At 39.6% G+C, this 23,190-nt stretch overlaps 2 protein-coding genes across 3 annotated transcripts in view; one reads left to right on the plus strand and one right to left on the minus strand.

The window, feature by feature from the left end:
• Positions 1 to 20,237, minus strand: part of LOC141805780 (retinoic acid receptor gamma-A-like) — a 46,385-nt gene extending 26,148 nt beyond the window's left edge. The window contains exon 1 of one of the 2 annotated variants that reach the window (XM_074691001.1): positions 20,169 to 20,237. In XM_074691001.1, coding sequence (XP_074547102.1) covers positions 20,169 to 20,180 — 12 coding nt within the window. In that variant the 5' untranslated portion in view covers positions 20,181 to 20,237. Of the gene's footprint in view, positions 1 to 10,134; positions 10,290 to 20,168 lie in introns of those variants that run through there. The other variant, XM_074691080.1, reaches the window with a different exon arrangement.
• On the plus strand, positions 19,755 to 22,206 carry LOC141806091 (mitochondrial intermembrane space import and assembly protein 40-B-like). Its single transcript, XM_074691364.1, has 3 exons — positions 19,755 to 20,013; positions 20,712 to 20,810; positions 20,915 to 22,206. Exons 1-3 carry the CDS (start codon positions 19,992 to 19,994, stop codon positions 21,268 to 21,270), a joined length of 477 nt encoding a protein of 158 aa, XP_074547465.1. The 5' UTR covers positions 19,755 to 19,991; the 3' UTR covers positions 21,271 to 22,206.
• Positions 22,207 to 23,190: the final 984 nt, after the last annotated feature.

Raw genomic sequence — 23,190 nt, forward strand, 5'->3', positions numbered from 1 at the left:
ATTAAAGGAGATTTAGCAGATCTGGATTAAACAGTTAAGAGTCTACATACAACCATTCAGCTTTTCTATATTTGATGGACAACAACAGACAAGTGTCTCCTCCCTGTTTGTTTTCTCAGCCTCAGTTAATTTGACGATGCACACTTTTATCTTTTGATGAAAGTGCACCTTGATACATAAGTAATCATTTGTGTAACCAAAAGTATATATTGAGTTGTGAGCTCATTAAAGTTCTTCCGTCTTCTTTCAATTTTCTTTTTGACAGCCCTGCACCAGTGTCTACCATTAGAAACATAATAAATAATAATGATAAAAAATAATAATAATAATGATAAAAAGTATTTATATATATATATATATATATATATATATATATATATACACATATGTATATATGTATATATATATATATATATATATATATATATATATATATATATATATATATATATATATATATATATATATATATATATATATATATATATATGCCATATATATATATATATATATATATATATGCCATATATATATATATATATAAGATAAGATAAGATAAGACGTACTTTATTAATCCCCGGAGGGAAATTATATATATATATATATATATATATATATATATATATATATATATATATATATATATATATATATATATATATATATATATATATATATATATATATATATATATATATATATATATATATATATATATATATATATATAAAGTCCTCACAGTCTCTTCATAGAGTAGATTCTATATTTGTGTCGAAAGCTAAATCTGACTGAATCACTGAATCACATTCAGGCCTGTGTACTGGTGTTGTTGGAGCAAAACTCTGGAACATCACTTCATTTTAAAATCTGCTGTTTGTTCCTACACACACCTGAACATACTGTACATATTACACACTCACACACACAGAGCCGCACAGCCAGCACAGCAAGTGTTGTTTTTAAAGCCATATTTCCTATATTGACATATTTTCTGGTGCTGCTTGGCTCTGCTGCGGTTTTCTCTGCTGAGAGGGCCAGTCGGGGAGAGTCCCAGTAACTATTTTCACAGGGAACTTTTGTGTTTGACGATCAAAGACTGTCAAACACATGGTGGACAAAGTGTGTGGTGTTTATAAAAAGTGATTACATACGTTGTATGGAATGGTCACATTTCGCAAAACATATGCATACACATGCCTCTCTAAAAAGAGAACACAGGCACAGACATGTAGGGTTGCAGGAGTGAACACACGCAGATGTTCTGTGACTTTAATCATGTTCATGGGCGAGCAATCAGCGGGAAACACACTGCGTTCACACATGCTGAAGCCCCATTGAAAGCTGCAATTGACCTTGAAGAATGAAGGAGTAAATATAGGGCAGAGGATCCTACTGCAGATGCACATTTTGAGTCATTTAAGTTGATTCTTTACATATCAAATTCAAAGAGTGAAATGAGGAGTATGAAAGCCAGATGTATACAAGGACTGAGACGGAGGAAAAAAATAAAGTGTTGAAAGCTGAAAAAAACATGGAAAAAGATGGAGGGTAAGGAGGAAAAAAGGAGGGGTGAGCTCGTATGAAGGGGTTTCAGGCATCTGGCATGCCATGTGTAAGAAGGGAACAGAGTCCTATTAATTAGAGCCATGTTGAAACTGGATTAATAAGAGAAAGAAACAGACCGTCGTAAAACAGCATGGGAGGAGGCAGAAAAAGAGGTAAAATGGTTGCAGAAAGCACACATAAAAATAAAGAAATGGTTTTATTTCCACTAATAAACTATGAAATAATATGTGCCCTGGCCAAGGAATGGTTTCTTTCTCTCTAATGAGTAACACCCCCACCCTCTGCCCCCTCACGCTCCCTCCAGGGGAATACACCTTAGGTAGGGCAACAAAAGCTGGGCTGTGTCTCCGGGCCTCCAGGCCTCAATGCTGCTTTTATGAGACCTGGCTGGGTCAGGTCAGACTGGGTCACCTGGTCCTGGTCCTGCTGATACACACACACACACACACACACACACACACACACACACACACACACACACACACACACACACACACACACACACACACACACACACACACACACACACAAACACACACACACACACACACACACACAACCGATGCTGCCTTTTCCCAGACTATGGGGATTAAAAACAGCTTTGGTGCAAAAACGACGGGGCTTTCCATGTGTCTGTCTCTTCCAACACGCCGTTGCATACTGTCAACTTAGCTATTTTTCAATTAACTCTCATCCAACAACACTCATGGGAACCACGTCATTGTGTTTAGTGCATTGTTGCAACCCTTGTAAACATGCTTTAGTGGTAAACAGACTGAATGACAAAAATATTTTTTGAGTAGCATGTTTCAAGTGCTTATTAGGAGTGTCATCTGGTTCTAGTTATTGCGAGTGTTGAATTGACTGAACTTTATGGTTTTTCCAACCCATTTTAGTTGTTGTATGTTAGCAAAGACACATACAAAAGGTCAGTAATTGATGATTAATTTTGAAAATTTGATTTTTATACCATCCAAATACTGGAAGAAACCCCCAGATTGTTTCAATAAAGATTATATGAAAATACTCAAGAAAAGGGAAAAACAGCAAAAACCCAAATGAAGCCTGCAGACAAACACAGCACGTTACTTTGATTGGTCTCAGCTTCTTAAAAAGGATCTGTTTTAAGTGGATTGCAGCGACACCTTTTGGCCCCAGAGTCTCACGCGCAGAGCCGTGAAGACGTCACTTTTAACAAGGCGGGCATTTGTTTTGGAAATGGATGGAGGTCTTATCTTCTTTTCCCTACTTTTCTTTTTTCAAGACAACTTTTAACCAGGTACAACGCAACAGAGTTATGTCTTTATCAACTATTACAAAGCACTGTTGTATTAAACGTGACAACAAGCAAACTTTGTCAGTTTGTACCGTAGTTTAGTAGCTGTCTTTATTTAGTGCTATTATTAGCCTGATATCCCTAAACATGTCTGTAACATGTAACATTAGTAAATACTCGTTATGTCCTGCCAGTCATCCACTAAGCAGAGCTAACGTAACCTCACTCTTCATTTTATTGATAGACTCTCAAGTTTGAACAGACCACTGCAGAATAATTGCTGCATGTGGGTTGGAATGAACATTATCACTGTTTAGCTCGTGTTTTAGCCTTTAGTCCATGCTCTATTACTCTCTATCTCTCCCGTTCAGCTTTAGCCGTTTAGCACTCTTCTGTCCTCTGTCCTTTGTCTTTCTAACACTTCAGCTCCAGTGCTAAATTGCTACAAAAATTAACCAAAAGTAATCATTTTCAGCAGCGAAAAACATAATTTCTCACCACACTTCTATGCTTTGTCTGCCTGCATGGTGTTGTCACAGAGACTTTGATGTGCTGGTCCTAACCCTGTCCTGCCTGACCCAATTGAGAAGACAAAAAACAGCAGTTAGAAATAACCTATATTGGCACTGATAACTTCATTTTAAATTATGGATAAAAATGAGGCATATTTCTAGAAGGGAGAGGTTTTTTTCAAGATAACGTAGAAACTCCTCACAGTCCCTTTAAACTGACCTCTCTGATTCTGGCTGTTTTGATCTAGCCACACTGATGATAATTGTCATCAACACAGGAATGTCTGATAGATACAAGCCTTAAGTAAACCCAGAAAATCTGTGTAACACTTACACTTCAAACTTCCTTCCTATTCTTCCTTTTTCAAATGATGCTAACAGCGTGCAAAACTAGCAAACATTGACAAATGCCAAACATTCATCGCAACAAAGAGTCAGAATCATGCCATAGGATTTTCCTTTGGGACACCTACACAAAAATGCGACTGACGTGAAAAATTCATAGGGTTAACTTTAGCATTCGGCATGTCTCCTGTACAGTGTGTGCCACTGGGGAAAGAAGAGATTTAAACTAGAGATTTAAAGTCATTTTTGTGTACCAGGCTGTAAATATGTTTAGTGCTGTAAAAGTAGTCTTTATTTTGCTTGGTGTGTAGGTTTTTTGGTGCTTCAGCAGCCAACCTCAGACACTCGAAGGACTGCAGATTTTAGCATTGACGCTTGATTTTACCATTTTGTGGATTTTTAAAGCAAGGTGCAGAAAAGTCTGATTTGGGGGCCAGAATTTGGTGGGAAAATGTGTAAGAGAACTTTCAAAGACATAGATGACATGAGAATTTTAGTTGACCTTTAGTTTTCCTCTATAATTAGTTGACACAAATGTCTGAGAAATGTTTAGCAATAAAAGGTTTAAGCACCGTTGAGTGTCATTAGGGAACACACGTTTTCAGAAAAAGAGATCAGACAGATTTGTTAAACCACTTTGTTGATTTTCACCAGGCACAAAATTGTTTCATTTAGGACTGAACCCACTTTCACTGAAGGTTTTATCTGTTTGGACAGACTGAAGTACAGCAGAAATAAAACCTCCTGCATGGGGCCATCTTGTCTGAATGTCAGCTCTGACTTTTTCTTTGCTTTGGAATAACTGAAAGATTTGAATATTGACTTATAACCATAACCCTTAAACACTCCAAATCTGTGCAGGATCCAGAGTTTATCTCCCTTTATTTTTACTGGCATTCCAGGGTTCAGACTTATTTCAAAACATTTCTGCGTCCCTCCTCAATGTTCCCCATCTCTACTATTAATATGCCTATCAGTGACACCAAGACAGATTTATGCTCAAATTACTACATCAAGTGTTTTTTTTTTAAAGAACACTTCACTCGTGAACATGCTGTTCTTTTCTAAGCTGAAATTATAATCATTTTGACTCCAAATCACGGCTTCACTTTGCGTTTGTGATGAGCTAGTAGGTTAACTCGATTAATGTGAAAACAAAACATATACATGCATGCATCTAACCTTCAACTGATTTGAACCCATTTGTCCTTTGTAAACCCCCCCTTGCCCAAAAGGAGGAGAAATTAAAATTTTCCACTCATTTGAAACGGTGACAAATCCTAAAATCAAAGAGGAAACTCGCAGGTAGCTCCTCTTCACATCACACAATGATTTCTTTGGTTCTTTTTGATCATGTGGTTAATTACTCTGAAGCTTTTACTCCTCATCATAGCGTACCCAGGATCTATATGATTTTTTTTCTGATTGCTACAGTAAAGAGGAAAAACAGTTGTTTGTCCAATAAGAAACACAAATAAAACATCTAAACTGAAAGTTAGATGCCCACTCCTTTTGACCTTGAGCGCCCTTTTTCTCAGTAAAGTAAAAAGATTGTGTCTCTGTGTTTTATTTTTATGACTACTAAGTCATCTCTTTGCTTCCAGTATGTGGGTTTATTTTAGTGCCATGTGAGTCAGCTTGAAAATGATTATCAAAGCAAAAGTGTCTCAAGTTTGTTGATTCATGTTTGTTAGTTCATTTATTGGTGCATGAGTTTGAGAGGATGAATAAGCTTCTTTGTATCTACTGTTATTTATCCCACCTAGAGATCCATGTTTGGCTGACAGCGTAATGTTGAACTAATCAATCAATGGTTTACAGCGATGTAGTACTTACATAACACAAAGGTTATGACTTTGTTCAGCTTGTGAATGTATCTAAAGAGACATGACTGTGAGATAGTCGGAGGAAAACGAGGATGACAAACTTGAACAGAATCTGTTTTCAACCACAGTGCTTCTTTGTAAAGCATACACTCATAAGCAGAGCTTGAGTGAAGATGAGAAAATGCTAAAAACTCCCCAAAACTGTCCAATACAAGGGGAAAATATGGTTTTAGTTGGGACAATTAGCAGTAAACCATAAAACCCACAATGAAAACTAAAAGGATGATAATGAGTTGTTTTGAACACACCAAGAGGAAAATGCACATATTGACTCACTAAACACCCTTAGAGAGGAGAAAAAACCCATGCACCATCACACACAAACAACATAATTAGATTTTCCAACAAATTGACGTACTGTACTATAATTTATGTCAACCTGACATGAAAAAATGTGTTTTGAGGAATAAAATTATTGCTGGGCTGAAAACCCTCAGTGTCTGACAGCCATCAAATAACCACAAAATGTTTCTGGCTGTAACAAATACATAGTTTCAGTGTATGGGAGCTATTATGTTTTTAGGCTGTCAATAATGTACACACAGATGTATATGCTCGACCTGAAAAAAAGCATTTGATATCTATTTTTCCAAGTATTATTATGCCTGGAAAATATTTTAACACGTTTGCCAGGCTGTCCTTCAGTATACCCGATCTGATCCTGGCTAATCTTTAGACGAAGTTTGAAGTATAAAAAAATGGTTGTTTGGTCAGAGACAGCCTTAAACATCAATACCCTTTTTTCATCTGTAAAGAAAACAATATGTCTGTTTAAAGCTTGTGTAAAGAGCTTTTGGGGATGTTCAGTTGGACGCCGTCTGTGGACAAAATGAGAACTTTTATCTCTGTGCTGATCTCATTCTGAACATGAGAAAATACTTTTAATTCTGCTCCTTTTTAACGGGCAAATGTAGCACCCACTATGATCCTTGCTGTGGAACATGTGTAAAATGTCTGTCTCCCCAGCCTTTTTTAAATCGTATTTTTCCACATCCAGAGAGAGACGGTGAGTCTTGTTGCTGACGATTTTCTTTGAGGAGGTTATCATGAGACGAGAGTATGTATTTTATTTTCTTCATGACCATTTAAAACTCCTCACCTGAGCTTTAACGTCCTAGCCCTTGACTGGTTCTCCGCATAAGCAATGTCCATCAGACCCCCAGAGTCAAAACCAGGAAAAAAGTTAGTGAGCTTTACAGGGATGTGTAATCTTGATGCTAAGCTGATTTCTTGGGAGCAGCATTAATTTCTCATCCATCAGTTTAATTGTAATTTTTAACCTCACTTCCAAACACGGGCTCTGACTTCTGTCTTGGACTGCAAGCTTTTACACCAATGATGAAAAACTGCTTACAGAAAAAATGAATAGAATTATGAACAAAAACACTTTTTAGTGTCGCTTTGAGTCACGACCAAGACAAATAGTCACGGCAAAGAGAAACACTAAAGACTTGAAAACTATGTGTAAAAACTCTTTAAATTAGTGGGAGTTGCAATGATAAACAGCCAAGCCTGTTAATTAAAGCTTATAGGTCTCCTGTGTTGGTTTGTTATATCTTTTTTTTACTTTTCATTCAAAATCTAGCATTATATAAGTAAAATGCATGAAAAAGAAAATTTAAAAATTATGATCAGTCATTTGATAAAAAATGTAAGTCCAAAAAGTTTTGATAATTTACAAGTTTCACTTTTTTCCTACATTAAAATGGCAAACATCCAGTGGATTACATTTTTTTTACTTGGGTATTTCTTATCCATTTAAAAAAAATAAATGGTTGTAAAGGATTTGCTCTGTTATGTACAATCAACATCTATTTAATCAATAAAGAGTGAGAGTAATAACAAGCTTTATCTACAGTTATTATCATTATTATTATTATTACAGGAGTCACCTGACATTTAATCAACAACGTCACTCAGATTCACTGATTTCTGTTTTGTCATAGTCTTCATGATGAACTTTGATTTCTGTGTTTGCAGAGCTAATGCTAATGAAATCGATGATAGTGATCTTTCACAAAACCCACAGTGTTCTCATTATGTGGAGCCATCCCTTCAGGCTGCTGGGGGTCTCCAGGTCAGGGTCTGGGGTCATCCCCTGTCACTCTGGGCTCGGCACCCCAGCAATGGGTCAGGTCTAATTATGGTGTTACTTAGGCAGCTTTTCATTTGCTGTTAGAGTGAAAACTGACTGCCAAAAACCCTGCATACACACACACACACACACACACACACACACACACACACACACACACACACACACGCGCACGCACGCACGCACGCACGCACGCACACACACACACACACACACACACACACACACACACACACACACACACACACACACACGCCGCATCTGTGCCTTGTTGTTCCTCCACAAAAAAAGCTTAGAAGTGACTTTAAAGGGAAGTACAAGGGAGCAGCCAGTGGCCACAATCCATCTTGAAAGAGAGCGGCTTTGTTTTTGTCGCTTACAACAATGAATGTTGTAAGTGACATGCAAATCTCTGAAGCCAATTTGGCATGCCAAACTGAGCCACAATAAGTCAGTCACTCTCACCAACACTCCTCAAAATAACCCTATGGACAATATTATTCTCCCAAGAACAGAAAAACATTTATCTCTGCCGCCAGTAACAAGTGGCAAACGCTTGTTTCTTTGTTTTGGAAGTTCCAAGTTTCCATTTATACGACAAGACCATGACAACAAACCCTGTACAAAATCAAACTCAGCTGACACGTTCCAGGGAAGAAGATGGATATTTTCTTCGTATTGAGGAAATAAAGAAGAGAGAAGTCAGTGAGACAGAGAGAAAAGGGAGAGGAGCCAGACAGCCTCCTCAGCCTGAGGGGCTGCCATTCTTGAAAAGTTTAGGGAACAAAGATGAGTGCAGTTAAAGAAGTCCAGCGCAACACACCCCAAACTTGTTCAGAAGTTTCTTCTCCAGATGATGAAAGAAGAAAACCACTTATCCTAACCAAAAACAGATGCATTCCTCCACCAAAAAAAGTTACATTAGCCAAAGGAGAACTGATCTGGGGTCAAAATGACAGGACTCTCTCAGTAGTTACTTTATAGACATCCACTGACTTAGAAAAAAACGAGTAAGGGATGAGAAGGATGTCATCGTCAAAACAAATCAAGAGGAGGAGGAGAGGGAGAGGACAAAAGAGGAAAAAGAAGACTTATATTTAGTGTGAGCTTCGCATTGATCCTTTACTGTTAATTGTTTACACCCTGATGTTTATGCCCGACTCATCCAAGATTCCTGAAGACATGAAAGAAAATTAATCTGAAACTGATTTGTTGAGCCTTTGCTACAATAACAGGCCTTTACATTAGCATGTAGGGCATGGAGGACGGAGTGGTCCGCAGTTTGGTGTGAGCGGACAGATACAGACACCTTGGATCAGCTGGTAATCAGCACTTAGCAGATAGATGTCAGGAACATCAATCTAACAATGCATCTGTATTTATATAGCTAATGTCGCACAAAGAAAGCTATTTGTGCTGATTCACAGTGTATAAAAGGCTGGGCTTGTGTTTAAATGTGAGGGGGTCAGTAAGTTTATTCACACACACACAAACACAATGCAAACTACGAGCAGTGCTAGTCGGACACACTGCAGACTGTCTCGTGATATCCAGAGTAGCCTATTTTAGTGTTTCCATCTAGCTTATGTAATTGTGCGGATGGAAACCTGTTTACATAACCCTCAGGGGGTGAATGAGTGTGTGCATACTCAGGTAGACCAGACCCACTCAGCCATTTGTGATGTTGATGGAGTGATCCATCAAGTCTGACAGCCCGTCTGTTGGCTGAGAGCCTGCAGGCTAAAGCTGCCTCTCTGTCTGCTGCTCCAGCCTGAGATATGGTAACCAAGCTCACCTGTAGCACTCAGACTAACTATTAGTGCTAGAAGAAGCAGAAAGAAGAGTTGGTCGTGCCTGATTGTGCCATGACACACTTCCATCTGTTTTTTTCTTTAACATGACCCTGGCAGTCATCATAATCTTTCAGCAACTTTGAATCACAGTTTACAAAGTCAGGAACATCCAGATGTGCATCAATCAGCAGGGAAACAAATGAGCACACAGCACATACACACTCACAAGTGCTCATGTCTTTTCATGGATCAACCTTCAGCACATGCAAGTGCCGCTCAGCTTTCATTTCCCTCCTTCGCTGTTTCTGTTGTTCTTTTTCCCTCTCTTGAAAATCTCTGTTCTCAATTAAAGCTGTCCTCAGGAAACTCAACTCCACTCATGCTGTCCCACAAACACACACACACACACACACACACACACACACACACACACACACACACACACACACACACACACACACACACACACACACACACACACACACACACACACGCACAAAGAAACAGAAAAGGGGAGAGACAGAGACAGAGAGAAAGACAAGAGAAACATACTTCTCACTCATGCTCTGACATGTCCTCTGTCTTCTTCTTTCTCAAAAACCCCAGAGAAGCCATGAGGAATTAAAAGATCTGGAAAAATCAGTCGCAAAGGAAAACTTACCAGATCTGGTGAGTTTCAAAAGCGGCACACTCTGGATGTTAGTGGAGGAGTGAGAAAAGAGGGCAGTAGTTGTGTTTGTCAGTCAGGAGTCCCTCTCGCAACGGCGAAACAGCTCAGCCTGTTGCATACCGCCTCCTTCTTTTTCCTCGTCTCTCTTTCTCTCTTTTCTCTCGCACTTACACACACCCTCTCTCCCTCGCTTCCTTACTCCCTCTCTCCCTCTCTCCTCCTGAAATCATTGTGTACTTTGATTCAGAAACCCTGCCTTTGTCACGTGATCCAACACTTCAAATATACAGCACATTTTTTTACCAGCCACAGAATGCCTGAAGGAAGGGAAAACAGGGTCCAGAAAGCTTAGGTTTCAACTCGCTGCCCCCCCCCCTCTCACACACACACACACACACACACACACACACACACACACACACACACACACACACACACACACACACACACACCAACCTCCCTCCCCTCTTTCTTCACTCTTCTTTCTCTTTCTTTGTCTTTCTTTACCTCCACTCCTTCTCAACTGTGCTGTCAGTCAACACTCTTTTGTTGGATCGTCAGATTTCTAAATTTGTTCTTCTGTTAACCGACCACAGAACAGACAGGCTTTTACACACAACACACACACACACACACACACACACACACACACACACACACACACACACACACACACACACACACACACACACACACACACACACACTCAGAGAGAAAGAGAGAAAGAGAGAGGAGAGCGGTGCAGCATGTAAACACACTCACACTAATGAAACAGTCATTAACTCGCAGACATACACAAACACACATGCTGCAGGGGGGCTGCACACCTTTGGGGATATCAATATCAGCCCTTGGCCTGCACTCCATGTTTACAATGCCTGACTTTGGGACCACAGCCAGCCAATGTGGGAGTCCAGGAGCCTGGGGCCAATCAAGGGCCACTCAGTGCTTTATTGTGACTGCATATCCCTAATGGGAAAGACATACGCCCTCTCAATATCACTTTCCTTATGAGCTGAGATTATAGAAGCAATACTTGAAAACTTGAAACATAATAAACAGGACTAACTCTCAGATTTGTTGTCAAATTTTAAACCAAAAGTTGTTTCATGTTAACAAAATAAAGCACAGAAATTTAGTGACAAAAGACTGATTTAAATCACCTCCTGTTAACAGATGTAAACATGAAACTTGTTTGTGGTGATGTAAAAGGAAACTATTGTTCCACATACAGTGCACGTTCAGTGCAATAAATACTGTGTAATACAAACCCTCAGAGTAGAGATCCTCTTTGAAAACCACACAGAGCCTGGTATATATGTTAGATGACCTCATTACATCTCTAAAATGCAAACTACCATGAGCTGTTTCCCAGTCTGAGAAGTACAAAGAGCCATTCTCCCGGCAGTTTCCGCACCTTTAAATCAGTTCAAGTGAACTCCTCTCCTCCTACAGGATTTTCCTAAGCAAATCAGGCCTGTTGTTTTTCTGGTAAGGAAGCGTTTAATGGAGATACATTTGATCCGTGATGAGATCAAACCTGGCCAGTCAGCCCCTGAGGGGCAGAGCGACCTGCCTCTTCATGTCAGAGATAAAACTGTCTGCTACTGTCTGACTGAGCGGACACAGTGGAGAGACAGCCCACTATAATGCTTTGAACATTTTCTTTTGGTTTGTTTTTGACTATAAACTTATCACAGTTAAAGAGAATTAAACTTATATTTTTCTATTATTTTCTGATAAGTGTAAAATGTGCTTTATCATTTTTTTGATTATTTTACTTTGACATATCAAAGTCCTACCTAAAAAAACATGTTGACCTTATTGAATAATGTTATATGTCTATCATACAAAAATCCCTGATAGGTTTTTACACTGTGAGAAAATCTCAAACAGTGTGTCTACTCGTAGCCTGCCATTGTTACACTAGTTTGCGACTTGAAGGTCCCATATTCTGCTCCTTTTCTGCAGTTTAATATGGATCATTGATGCCTTCATGAAATGGTAGTAACATGTTTTGGTCCAAAAAGCCAATAAATCAAGGACAGCAGCATTGTTTCCAGGCTCTCATAGCCCCTCTGTTCAGAACGCTCTGATTTAGTGGGCGTGACCTTCATATGTAAATGAGCCACCACTGATACCGCCCCGCTCTTCTGCGTCACTGAGAGCGGCGCCACAAGCTCCGAGTGCACAATGTTTAGAAAACAGCAAAGCTCGTTAACCGTAACATTACAGACTAAAACAACAGGCTAACCGCAGCTGCAGTTAGCATCCTGAAGCTAACAAAGAGTCAGGGGGGGGCACTGAGGAACAGCTCTAACATCTGCTCCACAGCACACAACATTTAAAATACTCACATCTCCAGGGTCCACTGTTGGCGGATGGTTGGTAATGCGCCTGGATTCAGGACCAGTCTATTCACTAGCCCTCTGTTGTACTGTCTAAAGTTGGAAAAGCAGTCGGCCGGGAAGTGACTAGCACACATATGCACAGTTTTACTGAGTGTAGCTGGCACATTTCCTTGATAAATTAACTCTAGCCACTTAGTCTTGTCTTCTTCCGAGATGGGAAGCTTGTGCATGGAACTATGTGATTGTTTACAGCCAAAAACAGCCACACTCCTCTCTCCAGCAGCGGGGTATCTGCTCCGGTGGACCAATCAGGTCAGACTTGCTCCTGATTGGTCAAAAAAAGGGAATAGCTGACGTCAGCAAATCCCCAAAATCCAAACAGCTCGTTTTAGGTCAGGATTTTACATTTACAAGCACTACTAAGTACAGGTTTTGTCATTGAATATCACATTTTGTGGGCTGGGAGGAAAGCCAAAGACCCACAAATTTCACTAAAAGACTTAATAAAGTAGTTTTTGCACAATATGGGACCTTTAAAGTCACTTCACCATGTTGCTTTGATTGTCTCTGTGAGAATGACGTCCTTCGAGCGTTTGTTTTTGTACTTTCAACACATGTTGAGTCAAAGTTCAGAGGAAAGAGGAAGTTTCTCAACAGTCAGATAATTTATTTGGAGATAGTGAAGCTATCTGGACTGCTACTCAATGCCACCTGCTCCATCTATACCATAGTAGTGGATGAATTTAGCATGAAAACCCGAAAGATCGGCTTTATATCTTCTGGCCTATCTGCATTCTGTATTAAAACAGACATAAATAAATAGCTTACGTAGAGATATAAACTATGCCTCCACCAAGTGGAAACCTCTAGTCTTAGAGGCTTTTTTTCCCACTCCACTTTATATCACACTAGATAAACAAAAGTTAGATTGAGTCAACCTTTCCTATATGACAACCGCCAACAATGGGCTTCAAAACTCTGCTGCAGAAACAGACGGCTGATTTCACAGAGGCTACTTCCCTGTTTTATACAGTCAATTGTCTCGACATGCTGTGAATGGCACAAGCAGGAGCTGCAAGAAGCAAGTGGTTTATCAGTTGTGGGGAATGAAACAGAAGTTTTAGAGCTCATAGATCTGTGTGTAAGCACTGCTGACGCATTCGGAGCCATTTGATCTGTAAGTGTGATCAAATCAACCAGCACACATCAATAAATAAAGCCATCAAACCTCCAATCCCACAGATAGTTTTGTTTGAGCTTCACTCACACCTCATTTCCTCTCTGACTGTTTTCATTTTCATCAACATTAAGAGTAACATGTTCGCTATTGTCATCAAAAAGGGTAAACAATATCACCCAAATGAATCCCACCAGCAAAAGGAAATGTCCACCCTCATCCTCATATATGAATACATTTATAATGCACCTCCAAGAGGTTTCTATTGCAAAAAAAAAATTCTTAATAGCCACCAGGATTTCCAAGAGAACATCTTTCTTTGCCCCTCTCAAACATGACATGGAAACAAAGACCTCAGCCGCATGCTGAAGCTGGAAGCCATAAAAGTAATGATAATATGTGTGTTTCCAATCCTAAAACAAAAGAAAAATCTGGGTTGTATTTGGTAAGCATGGGAGTTAATATCCAAATACAAGACAGATTTTATTTGTTTGCCCATCACAGCTCTTTGGTATTTTATGAAACTACAATGAAGTGGTGTAACTACAATTAAATCTTTGATTATTATAATTCTGCAGTTTTAAATGCTTCATGAACCCTTGAAAACATTCAGAAAACATTGAACCTGGACTGTCCAGTCACGGGTCCAGTTCTTCAACCATCCGTATTTCTGCCACACTTCTCATTGACAGTGTGAGCCCAGGAGGTGAAAGGTTAGTGCTGTTTGTGTTTCTGTTTCACTGAAATGCTCTCAGAGGAGGGGAGTGTATGAAGCCTGGCTGAGTGTGAAAGGGGCGTTTGTGTATTTCTGACTGTAAATCTATGAGGCTCTAATGAGCACGTACGTCCACATGCTGATACATGCTCTCAGTTACAGACAGCTTCATTCTCCTACCACCCTCTTCTTCTTTGGTGTCACTGGGTGTCAAAGCAGGTTGACTCATCCAGAGCAACATGAGAAAGGTTTGAATGAGGCCTGTAGGAAAGGATGTCGAGGTGGAGGCCTCTGATAAAAACAGACCAAAGATTCAGAGAAAGGAGAAAGAACAAAGAAGCAAAAGAAGAAAAACTGAAGAGGAAAAAAGGGGGAGCTTATTACTTTCTGCAGAGTTAGAAATGGGGCCCTTTTTGGCAGTGAGCTGCAGAGAAAACCGCAGAATGGTGCGACTGTGGAGTTTTTAGGGGTGGAGGAGGCATGAAGGGGGTGGGGGGCAAGCAAAGGACAAGGAAGCAAGAGAGGAGGGAGAAGAAAAGAAAGGAGGGTGCAGACGGCAGGTTTTAATCAGCAACAGGCTGTTGGTAATGAGATCACTATCCCACTGCTCTCAGATTGATGTCATGTGAAGCTCTGCGGTGCGCAGAGAGGCATGCAGAAGATGACAGGCATGCATGACAACCTTGCGTGGGCACACACAAACATACAAACGTACACGCAGAGTTACACTCATATTACGTCTGGCAAATGCCCCCAAACTAACAAATACAAACCAGCACCACCCCCCAAAAACACATGCACCAGACACAAAGGGCCTTTAATACACCACAACTCCCTGCTGTTAATTTTCTTCCAACAAGAGAAAAAGCTGACGCAAATATATTCACACCCACACATACACCATAAACACGTTTCAGGTCCCTGATGCTCCTTTATGTCTTTTCTGTCCCTCAAAAACAGCAAAACATGCACACAAAGAACATACTGTACCAATGCTGAGGGCTGGCTAGACTTGAGGGCAAATAAAAGAGGGAGGAAAAATGAGGAGAAGAGAAAGAAAAGGATCATAAGAAAGCTGAAAAAAGAGTGATGCTCTGAGTTGAAGTTGACAGTTTTTAGGGTGACAAAGTTTAACACACAACCTGAGGGTTGGGGGAGGTTTTTGTGCTTGAAAACAGGCAAAATCTGGTGACACCATATGTAGAGAAGAAGACACAAAAGTTCATTACACTGAGGGCTGAAATTAATTTTTAAGAGCCAGAGCTCATTTGCATATTTGGTGTAGTTGGCGATGATTAGGTTTTGTGACCCAGGGAGTATGAGAGAAAGAAAGAAAGAAAGAAAGAAAGAAAGAAAGAAAGAAAGAAAGAAAGAAAGAAAGAAAGAAAGAAAGAAAGAAAGAAGAAAGAAAGAAAGAAAGAAAGAGTTTGGGGCTGTACATGTGCATCTAATGAGCGAGGATAGTTTTTCCTATATAAATGTTCCCTAAAATTCAACCATGATGTCACCATGAACCTGTTGTGAACCCGACTCTGTCAACTACCATTACCATCTAATTCCCCCTCTGTTCCCTTACCCCTGCCCCTCCATCCCGGCCCGCTAAGTCTCCATTTTGTTTTTTTGGAACTTCCACTCTTTCTCTTTTGCTATATGATGTTGTCTGGCAGCATTTTTCTTTTCATCACAAACTGCTTTTTGTCTTCCTCCTCCTTCTCCTGCTCCTTCTCCTATAACCCAACCCCCAAACACAAACTGCTCCCAGCCATTTGGAAAGTCTCTGGTATAACAAGGACAGTTTTAATCAGAACAAGCTGGCATTTTTTGGCCAAGACCTGCACTTATGGTAATTCAATCAGAAAGAGAGAGGGGAAAAGAAGGGGGAAAGAAAAAGTGAAAAAAGGGGCACAGGGAGGGTAGTAGAGTGTGAGACGGGGGAATAAGAAAAACAGAGGGAGGAAAAAGGAGACAGTGGGCGGATGGGAGGGTGAGGTAGGGGTTGAGTGGTTGAAGGAGTTTGATCTACATATGGGAATGATTGTCTAATTACGACAGATATGTATAAGTGTTACTGCCTGTAGGACACATGGTGATTGGAGGGTGCAGCAGGAAGAAAATGCCATGATTGGATGTGAAATCAAGATGAGTAATTAGAGGAGAAAGACAACAAGATGAAGAAAACTGATAGGATAGCTCCAGCATCATCTCCTGCAACTTCTCGCTAGAGTAAGACATAATTGTTTTGCTCTAGTTTACTAATAGCCCATTAGAAATAGAGGATTTGATGATTACTGCCAATGTTTCTGGGGCCTTCACCTCAAAGATGACATGATGAATGATGTAATAAGCTCTGTGCGCTGTCATAACAGACCTTTTTCTGATCAAGATCACCTGCATGCTTTAACTTGGCAAAGGACACTTACACCAAGCCTGAATAGTAAAAACAATGCAAAAAAACCCCAACAAAAAAACAATGTCTTTACTCATGGATAATCATATTCCAACATAAAATATAATTTGTGTATTTAAGTATTCATCAATGACTCAAAAAATAACTGATTGATTGATTAGTAGCCACCTTAGCACAGATTAGTTTAACACCTTAGATTATGTAAGAACTGTATGTTTCATGTTTTATTTTCTATCACTAAGTCTCTACCACTGTCTCCACTCTCCTCACTGAATCAGTAAACTAAACACAGGCACAGAATGATGCTGCAGTGCTGGAGGTGTCCCCCCTCAGGACAACCTCTACACATGAGACCACCTGCCACCAGACATCAGCTACGTGTTGCAATACCTGTTTGCCTGAAAATGGAAATGCCCTCTGGAGAAGAAATGGGCAGAAATGTTTGAACGTGTGTGTGTGTGTGTGTATGTGTGTGTGTGTGTGTGTGTGTGTGTGTGTGTGTGTGTGTGTGTGTGTGTGTGTGTGTGTGTGTGTGTGTGTGTGTGTGTGTAAAGATGAAAACATATTGAACATCGCTGCCAAAAGTAAAAAAAAAAAAACACATTAGATTTTTATGGATGACAGATGCAGGGTCTGTGTGTACAAATATTAGGCTATTAATACCAGTAACTCCCCTACGATCCATCATATTCATATCAAAATTTTGTACTGGTTCCCATTAACACAGCCCTGCAGTAATTCCACAGGGACAAAAACAGTTTCTAAAAATGTTTCATGTAGATAAATGGAAGATATTTGGGGTTGAAAAAAAAATGCTCACGTGACCTCTCCTCCAGACAAACTTTAAAAATCTGTCAATGTGCCAATAATACAGCAAGATGCAGCAGTTATCAATGAGTGAGTCAAATTAGAGCAGAGAGTTGGTTGAAGCAAACAGCATAGCAATGGCATAGCTAAGAAAGGCTGTACATTTTTAAAGTCAGACTTTGCCTTTACAACTCTGAGAACACTGTGTGCCTTAGTTGAAATTGAGTGCTCACAGTTTTCTGGCCTGTTCTCCAATTGTTCTCAAAGCACTAGAGCTACCATATTTGATGTAGTCTTCTGTGCATCTACACACACACACACACACACACACACACACACACACACACACACACACACACACACACACACACACACACACACACACACACACACACACAAACTCACACAAACTCACACTTATGGTTTAACTCAGTTTAGGACAGTAAGGGATAGGTACCTTTCACATCTTAAAAGTTATGGTACTGATGCCCAGTACCTGGTAATTGGTATCGGTACTCAACAGTACCAGTTTTCAGTACTTTTGTGTGTATTTATGCATTAATAAATTTTAATTTATTTAATAATGAAATCTCAATGTTTTTTTTAACATATATATTTCTCCATAGATAAACTTGCAATTTTGTGTTCATTTCCAGTACAGAAAATACTCTTCCACTCCCTCATAGTTCCAAACAATTTGATTTTACGTGAATCGGTACTTGGTACTACAGACAGAATTTGGTCGATACCTATAAAAGTACCAATAAAAGTACCTAATTCTGTACCCATTCCTAAGGACAGTATTAGTTTAAAAGGCCTTAAGCTGTCATCAAACCCAAAACCAATCCAAACAACCTTCCCCTAAAACCCCAGCACCCCATAAGCCTTTGTATAAACAGGTACTGCCCTCTTGTGGGGAAAAAAAGTAGTCCTGGAGTTTACAACAATGACTACATTTACAATACCTCGTCTGGGCAAGTTTAGAAGCAGGGTCGTTGAATGCATGTGATAGGGAAGACATCAAAGTGCAGATAACTGTATCATGAGCATAAAAACTGAAATGCATTAGGGGCATCTAACATAAATTACTGACGTACAGTTCACCTGAGTATTTACAGTATGGGACAGATAGAGTATACAATGCTGAAAAATTGAAAAACGACCATTCAATGCAAGCAACAGACATCCAATCATACTGCAACTACTTGTGTTCAGAAATCAATTATGATAAAAAAAAAAAATCTTTGACAGCCCTGTAAATAAAACCATTGTTTAAGATATGTATTTATGGGAAGGATTATTAAATTAATTTGCAAAAGTAATGAATCTTCTTAAAGGGACAGTGAGGACTTAAGGTCTGAAATGGTTTGCAGTGACACCTCTTGGCGGGAGTCGTGCGCACTGTCGTGCTGAGCAGTGTTGTGCGTACTGAAAAATATAACTGCAAGACAACTTTTTACCTGATACAACACAATGATGTAATGTACTTATCAACAGTTAAAAATCGCTACTGTTTGAAATGTGACAACAAGCAAACTGTGCCAGTTTGAACTTTAGTTTGGTGGCCAGCGATATATTTACTCTACTCACAGCCCCGTGCTTTGAGTGCTCATCAATCAGAGATAAATTAACCTCACTCCTCATTTTAATGATAGACTCTCAAGTCTGAACTGCATCTGAGCTGGAATGCACATTATTACACACACCTTAACCATGACCTTAACCTGTGTTTTAGTTTTAACCCGTATTTTAGCATTTAGCCTTTAGTCTATGTTTCAGCCTTCAGCTCATGCTCAAGCACTCTCTTGTTCAGCTTTGTCTTCCTCTTGTGTCTTTTTTTTCTATCAGACAGTCCAGCCCTAGTGCCCACCATTACCACTAAATCAATCAAAGAAATCATTTACAGCTGAGAAAAACACAGATTTCTTTTCTCACCAATACACTTTGTCGGCCTGCGTTGATGTGCCTTAACTGGTCCTGTCCGACCCCCGAGGGAGGCTGAGAAATAGACTTTAAAATGAACTTAGTTTGGTTATTTTGAGATTCGTTGGTGTTGGTGACCTCATTTTATTTTGTGGGTTTACGATCACGCATATCTAGAGTTCAGACTCTCTCAAGATCAGTTACGAGAAAGTCTACGCAGGCCCGTAAGTATGATGTATTACCGCGTTGGCGGCTGGCAGTAGCGCGGCGCAGAATCGTCAACGCTACCGGAAAAGGCGTGTAGAAGAAGAAGAGGACCCATGCACCAAAGTAAGGGTACTTAGGAAACAAGCTGATGATGCTGTTACAAAACTGATATGTACATGCGTTTTGTTGTCTGGTGACAAGAGTCCACGAAGTTGTTGCCGTATATTGTGAGGAAGAATCTCACCTGATCAAGCCGAAGAAATGAGCTCAGTCAGACAGGAAGGTAAGCATGCTCTGCTAAGCGGCTAAAGCTAACTCTGAGGTTGCTCATAGTCTGAATTAAAAATGATGTCATGGTGGTTTCCTGCTCATAAAAATGTGTATATATTCATCTTACTGAGATGAGAAATCAAGACTGTTAACATGTGTACCCCTTACCTTACGTGTCATCGTCAATAAGGCTGTAGGCTAACAGTAACATCATAGTGATAACCTTGAAAAGCATCCACAGTGACATGTGTAGGAAGTGTCATACAATGGCTGACCTTAAGGTGCATTTCAGTGAACTCGTACAGGGAGCACAGTCTTTGAATGGGTCATGGTATTCTTTTATTCTCTCCTGGACGTTTTCACTATGCTTGTCTTGAGGGAAAATACATTATGAGACCATTGCTATTGTTACCTACCAAAATTATTCGACAACTCAAGAGTATCAAATATTTTTTAAATGAAATATGTGATTTTAAACACATCAAACAAGGCACAGCATTTGTGTCTTGAAATCAAGCATGTAGTCTCAAAATATGAGATCACTGTTTTTAATAATCCCAGCTCTCTCTTTTTTGTTACTTTGTCAGCTGATCTTAGTGTCAAAAACCAAAATGGACCAGTGTTAACTGCAAGTCTCAATGTTTACTTGGGTGCATTTCATCTTGTCACTGATGGTTTGTTTGCTTTCTCTCTGAACATTTTATGCACCAGGTAAAGATCAAATCATCTTTGTAACGAAAGAGGATCATGCAACACCCAGCAGTGCTGAGCTTGTAGAAGAAGATCCAGATGACCCATATGAGGAACGAGGTGAGGAGCCTTAAGCACTGAATGGGAACCTGATGCCTCAAGCTCAGGTGTGCTCCCAGTTGCCTTTTACTACATATTAACAAATGTGTCATTTCTTACACCAGGTCTGATACTTCCAAGTGGGGAGATCAACTGGAACTGCCCCTGTCTGGGGGGAATGGCCAGTGGTCCCTGTGGGACTGATTTTAAGGAGGCCTTCTCCTGTTTCCACTATAGTAAGGAGGAGGTGAAGGGATCTGATTGTTTGGAGCAGTTCAGGTCTATGCAGGAGTGTATGCAGCGTTACCCTGAACTCTATCCACAAGAAGACGAAAAGGAGCCAAAAGAGCAAACATCAGAAATAGTCCAGACCTCGGAGGACTCTGCATCTATGGAGACGTCAGGTGTAAACTCAACACCCACCTCTGAGATAGACTCTAACACCACACAACCCAACACTGAGAGTTCAGTGGAAAATTAATGTCCTCTGAGGGGAACGCTGACATCGCTTTTCAAGTCCAACTGAAGTTTCATTTTTCCATTTCTTTTTACAGTAAAAATAACAAATGTTTTAAATTAAATTAACAGGTAGTTTTAAAAAAGAAGAAGCCCATGTTGGTGTCTGTATTTGATATACTTCTGAGTTCAGGCTGAGTGATGATCATGGAAATAAGTGACAAAGTTAAAAACAATAGAAAAACACTGACATAATGGCACTTTGACATGCTGTTTACATGCTGTAGCTGAGCACTAGCTAACCTGCTAACTGACTCTAGTAGTTTATTTTTGCTCAAGAGGTGTTTTTTTTATGGTTGGCCAATCAAGCTATGGCTCAAGATTTAAGTTGATGTTTGTAAGTCAGGTCAGGAGGAGAATGAAGCAGGATGATGTGGGTTTGGTTAACTGCATTATGCAAATAGTCATAACACCAGAATTATTGGTTTGACTTTTGATATTCTCTCAGAGAGGTATGTTGAACATGTGGTTTAATGAAATAATATTTATGGCGTAGATGAGAAAAGTTGATGTCCAACTTCAGATTGCCTTTAAATCTAGCAAAATGAATAAAGTGGAAAGCAGTAAAGAAATGTTTCTGAAAGGTTTAGGCTCAACACTGCCTTTGGGCTTGTAAGAAATATTAAGGGAAGTTTAAATTCATTCAAGAAACTTTAAGGACCAAGCTGAGTTTACACACTATGATGTGTGTATTTTTAGAATTCCTCATGAGTCAACTTTATTGGGCTGCAATGTCCTGTAACACATGTTGGTTTGTCACTGCAGATCCTAATATTTACCCTAATGTTGTTATATGATACAGTGCTACCGTCAAATTCTTCGACTCACAAAGTTGAGAAGAATGTACTAAAAAAAAATCTGAATCTTTCCAGTGTGGGATCTTGTGTAATGTGTGTCTTCTGGTGCTGTCTGTCTTTTGCCACTACATCTCATCTGATGACTTGTTACCAAACTTGACACATTTACCTCAGCCGTGCTTAAAGGGTTACTGAACACAGGACTAATTAGAGTAACCTGAAGTGAAAACAGTTTTTATAATAAAGTATGTTTTTGATCCTTATCAGGTGCTATTTTTGCTTTCACCTGATGCCTCTCATGTATGTAAGCTCTGTCAAGTACACAATTTAATGAAGAGTTAATGTCCTGGGACTATTAAATCACATTTATTAGTTTGTCACTTGGTTGTTCTGTTAATTCCTTAGGGACAAACCATTTACCCTGTAAGCGTTCTGAAAAGCAGAATCCCCAAATGTAAATGCTAAATGAATCATTTCTCAAAGTGAGCTTTTCTTGGCTTTTTTGCAACTTTAAGGACTTTGTGCACTGCTCATCACATCCAGTCATTCACACCACAGTCCTTCACTCAGTATTTGGTCATTTCATTCATAAATTCACTCTGTTGACAACATCAGAGGAATTTGGGGCTCAAAGTCCTGCTGAAGAATGTTTTGGCACTGCACTACGGTAACTGCTGTTGAACTGCCGGCCCTCCAATCAGGAGACAAATGATCCAAGGCCAGAAAAAAAAATATATATATATATATCTCTGGTGTATGATCTCATGAGAATGATAGATGTTGTGGATTTTTAAGTGTAAGATAATCACAATTATGATAATGGATTGAAATAATTAGTATCAGACTAAATTAGTAAGAGGTGGATACACCTGCATGTCCTGGAGGTAATAAAATCTATGTTGTGTAGCAAGGACTAAAAAAGGGAAACAGAATGCTTCTATGTAATAATTATTGACCCGCACAAAGGTTCTGGCACACACTTTTGTTTAACTTTTAAGTTACATGTCCCAGCATCAGGGGTCAGAGGTCTGCTGCTGTGTTTGTCCACTGAAGCATGTGCCACTTCAAACTCTCTCAACGATCAATAA

Source organism: Halichoeres trimaculatus, unplaced genomic scaffold (assembly GCF_033239565.1).
Source record: "Halichoeres trimaculatus isolate MK-OKI-2021-1 unplaced genomic scaffold, fHalTri1.1 fHalTri1_scaffold_1, whole genome shotgun sequence".
Lineage (NCBI taxonomy): Eukaryota > Metazoa > Chordata > Actinopteri > Labriformes > Labridae > Halichoeres > Halichoeres trimaculatus.

Excerpts from the sequence above, each read along its gene's own strand:
- LOC141806091 (XM_074691364.1), top strand. The coding sequence starts at position 19,992 with ATGAGCTCAGTCAGACAGGAAG. Across the intron at positions 20,014-20,711 it reads GAGCTCAGTCAGACAGGAAG|GTAAAGATCAAATCATCTTT; the intron begins GTAAGCATGCTC and ends TTTATGCACCAG. Across the intron at positions 20,811-20,914 it reads TGACCCATATGAGGAACGAG|GTCTGATACTTCCAAGTGGG; the intron begins GTGAGGAGCCTT and ends TTCTTACACCAG.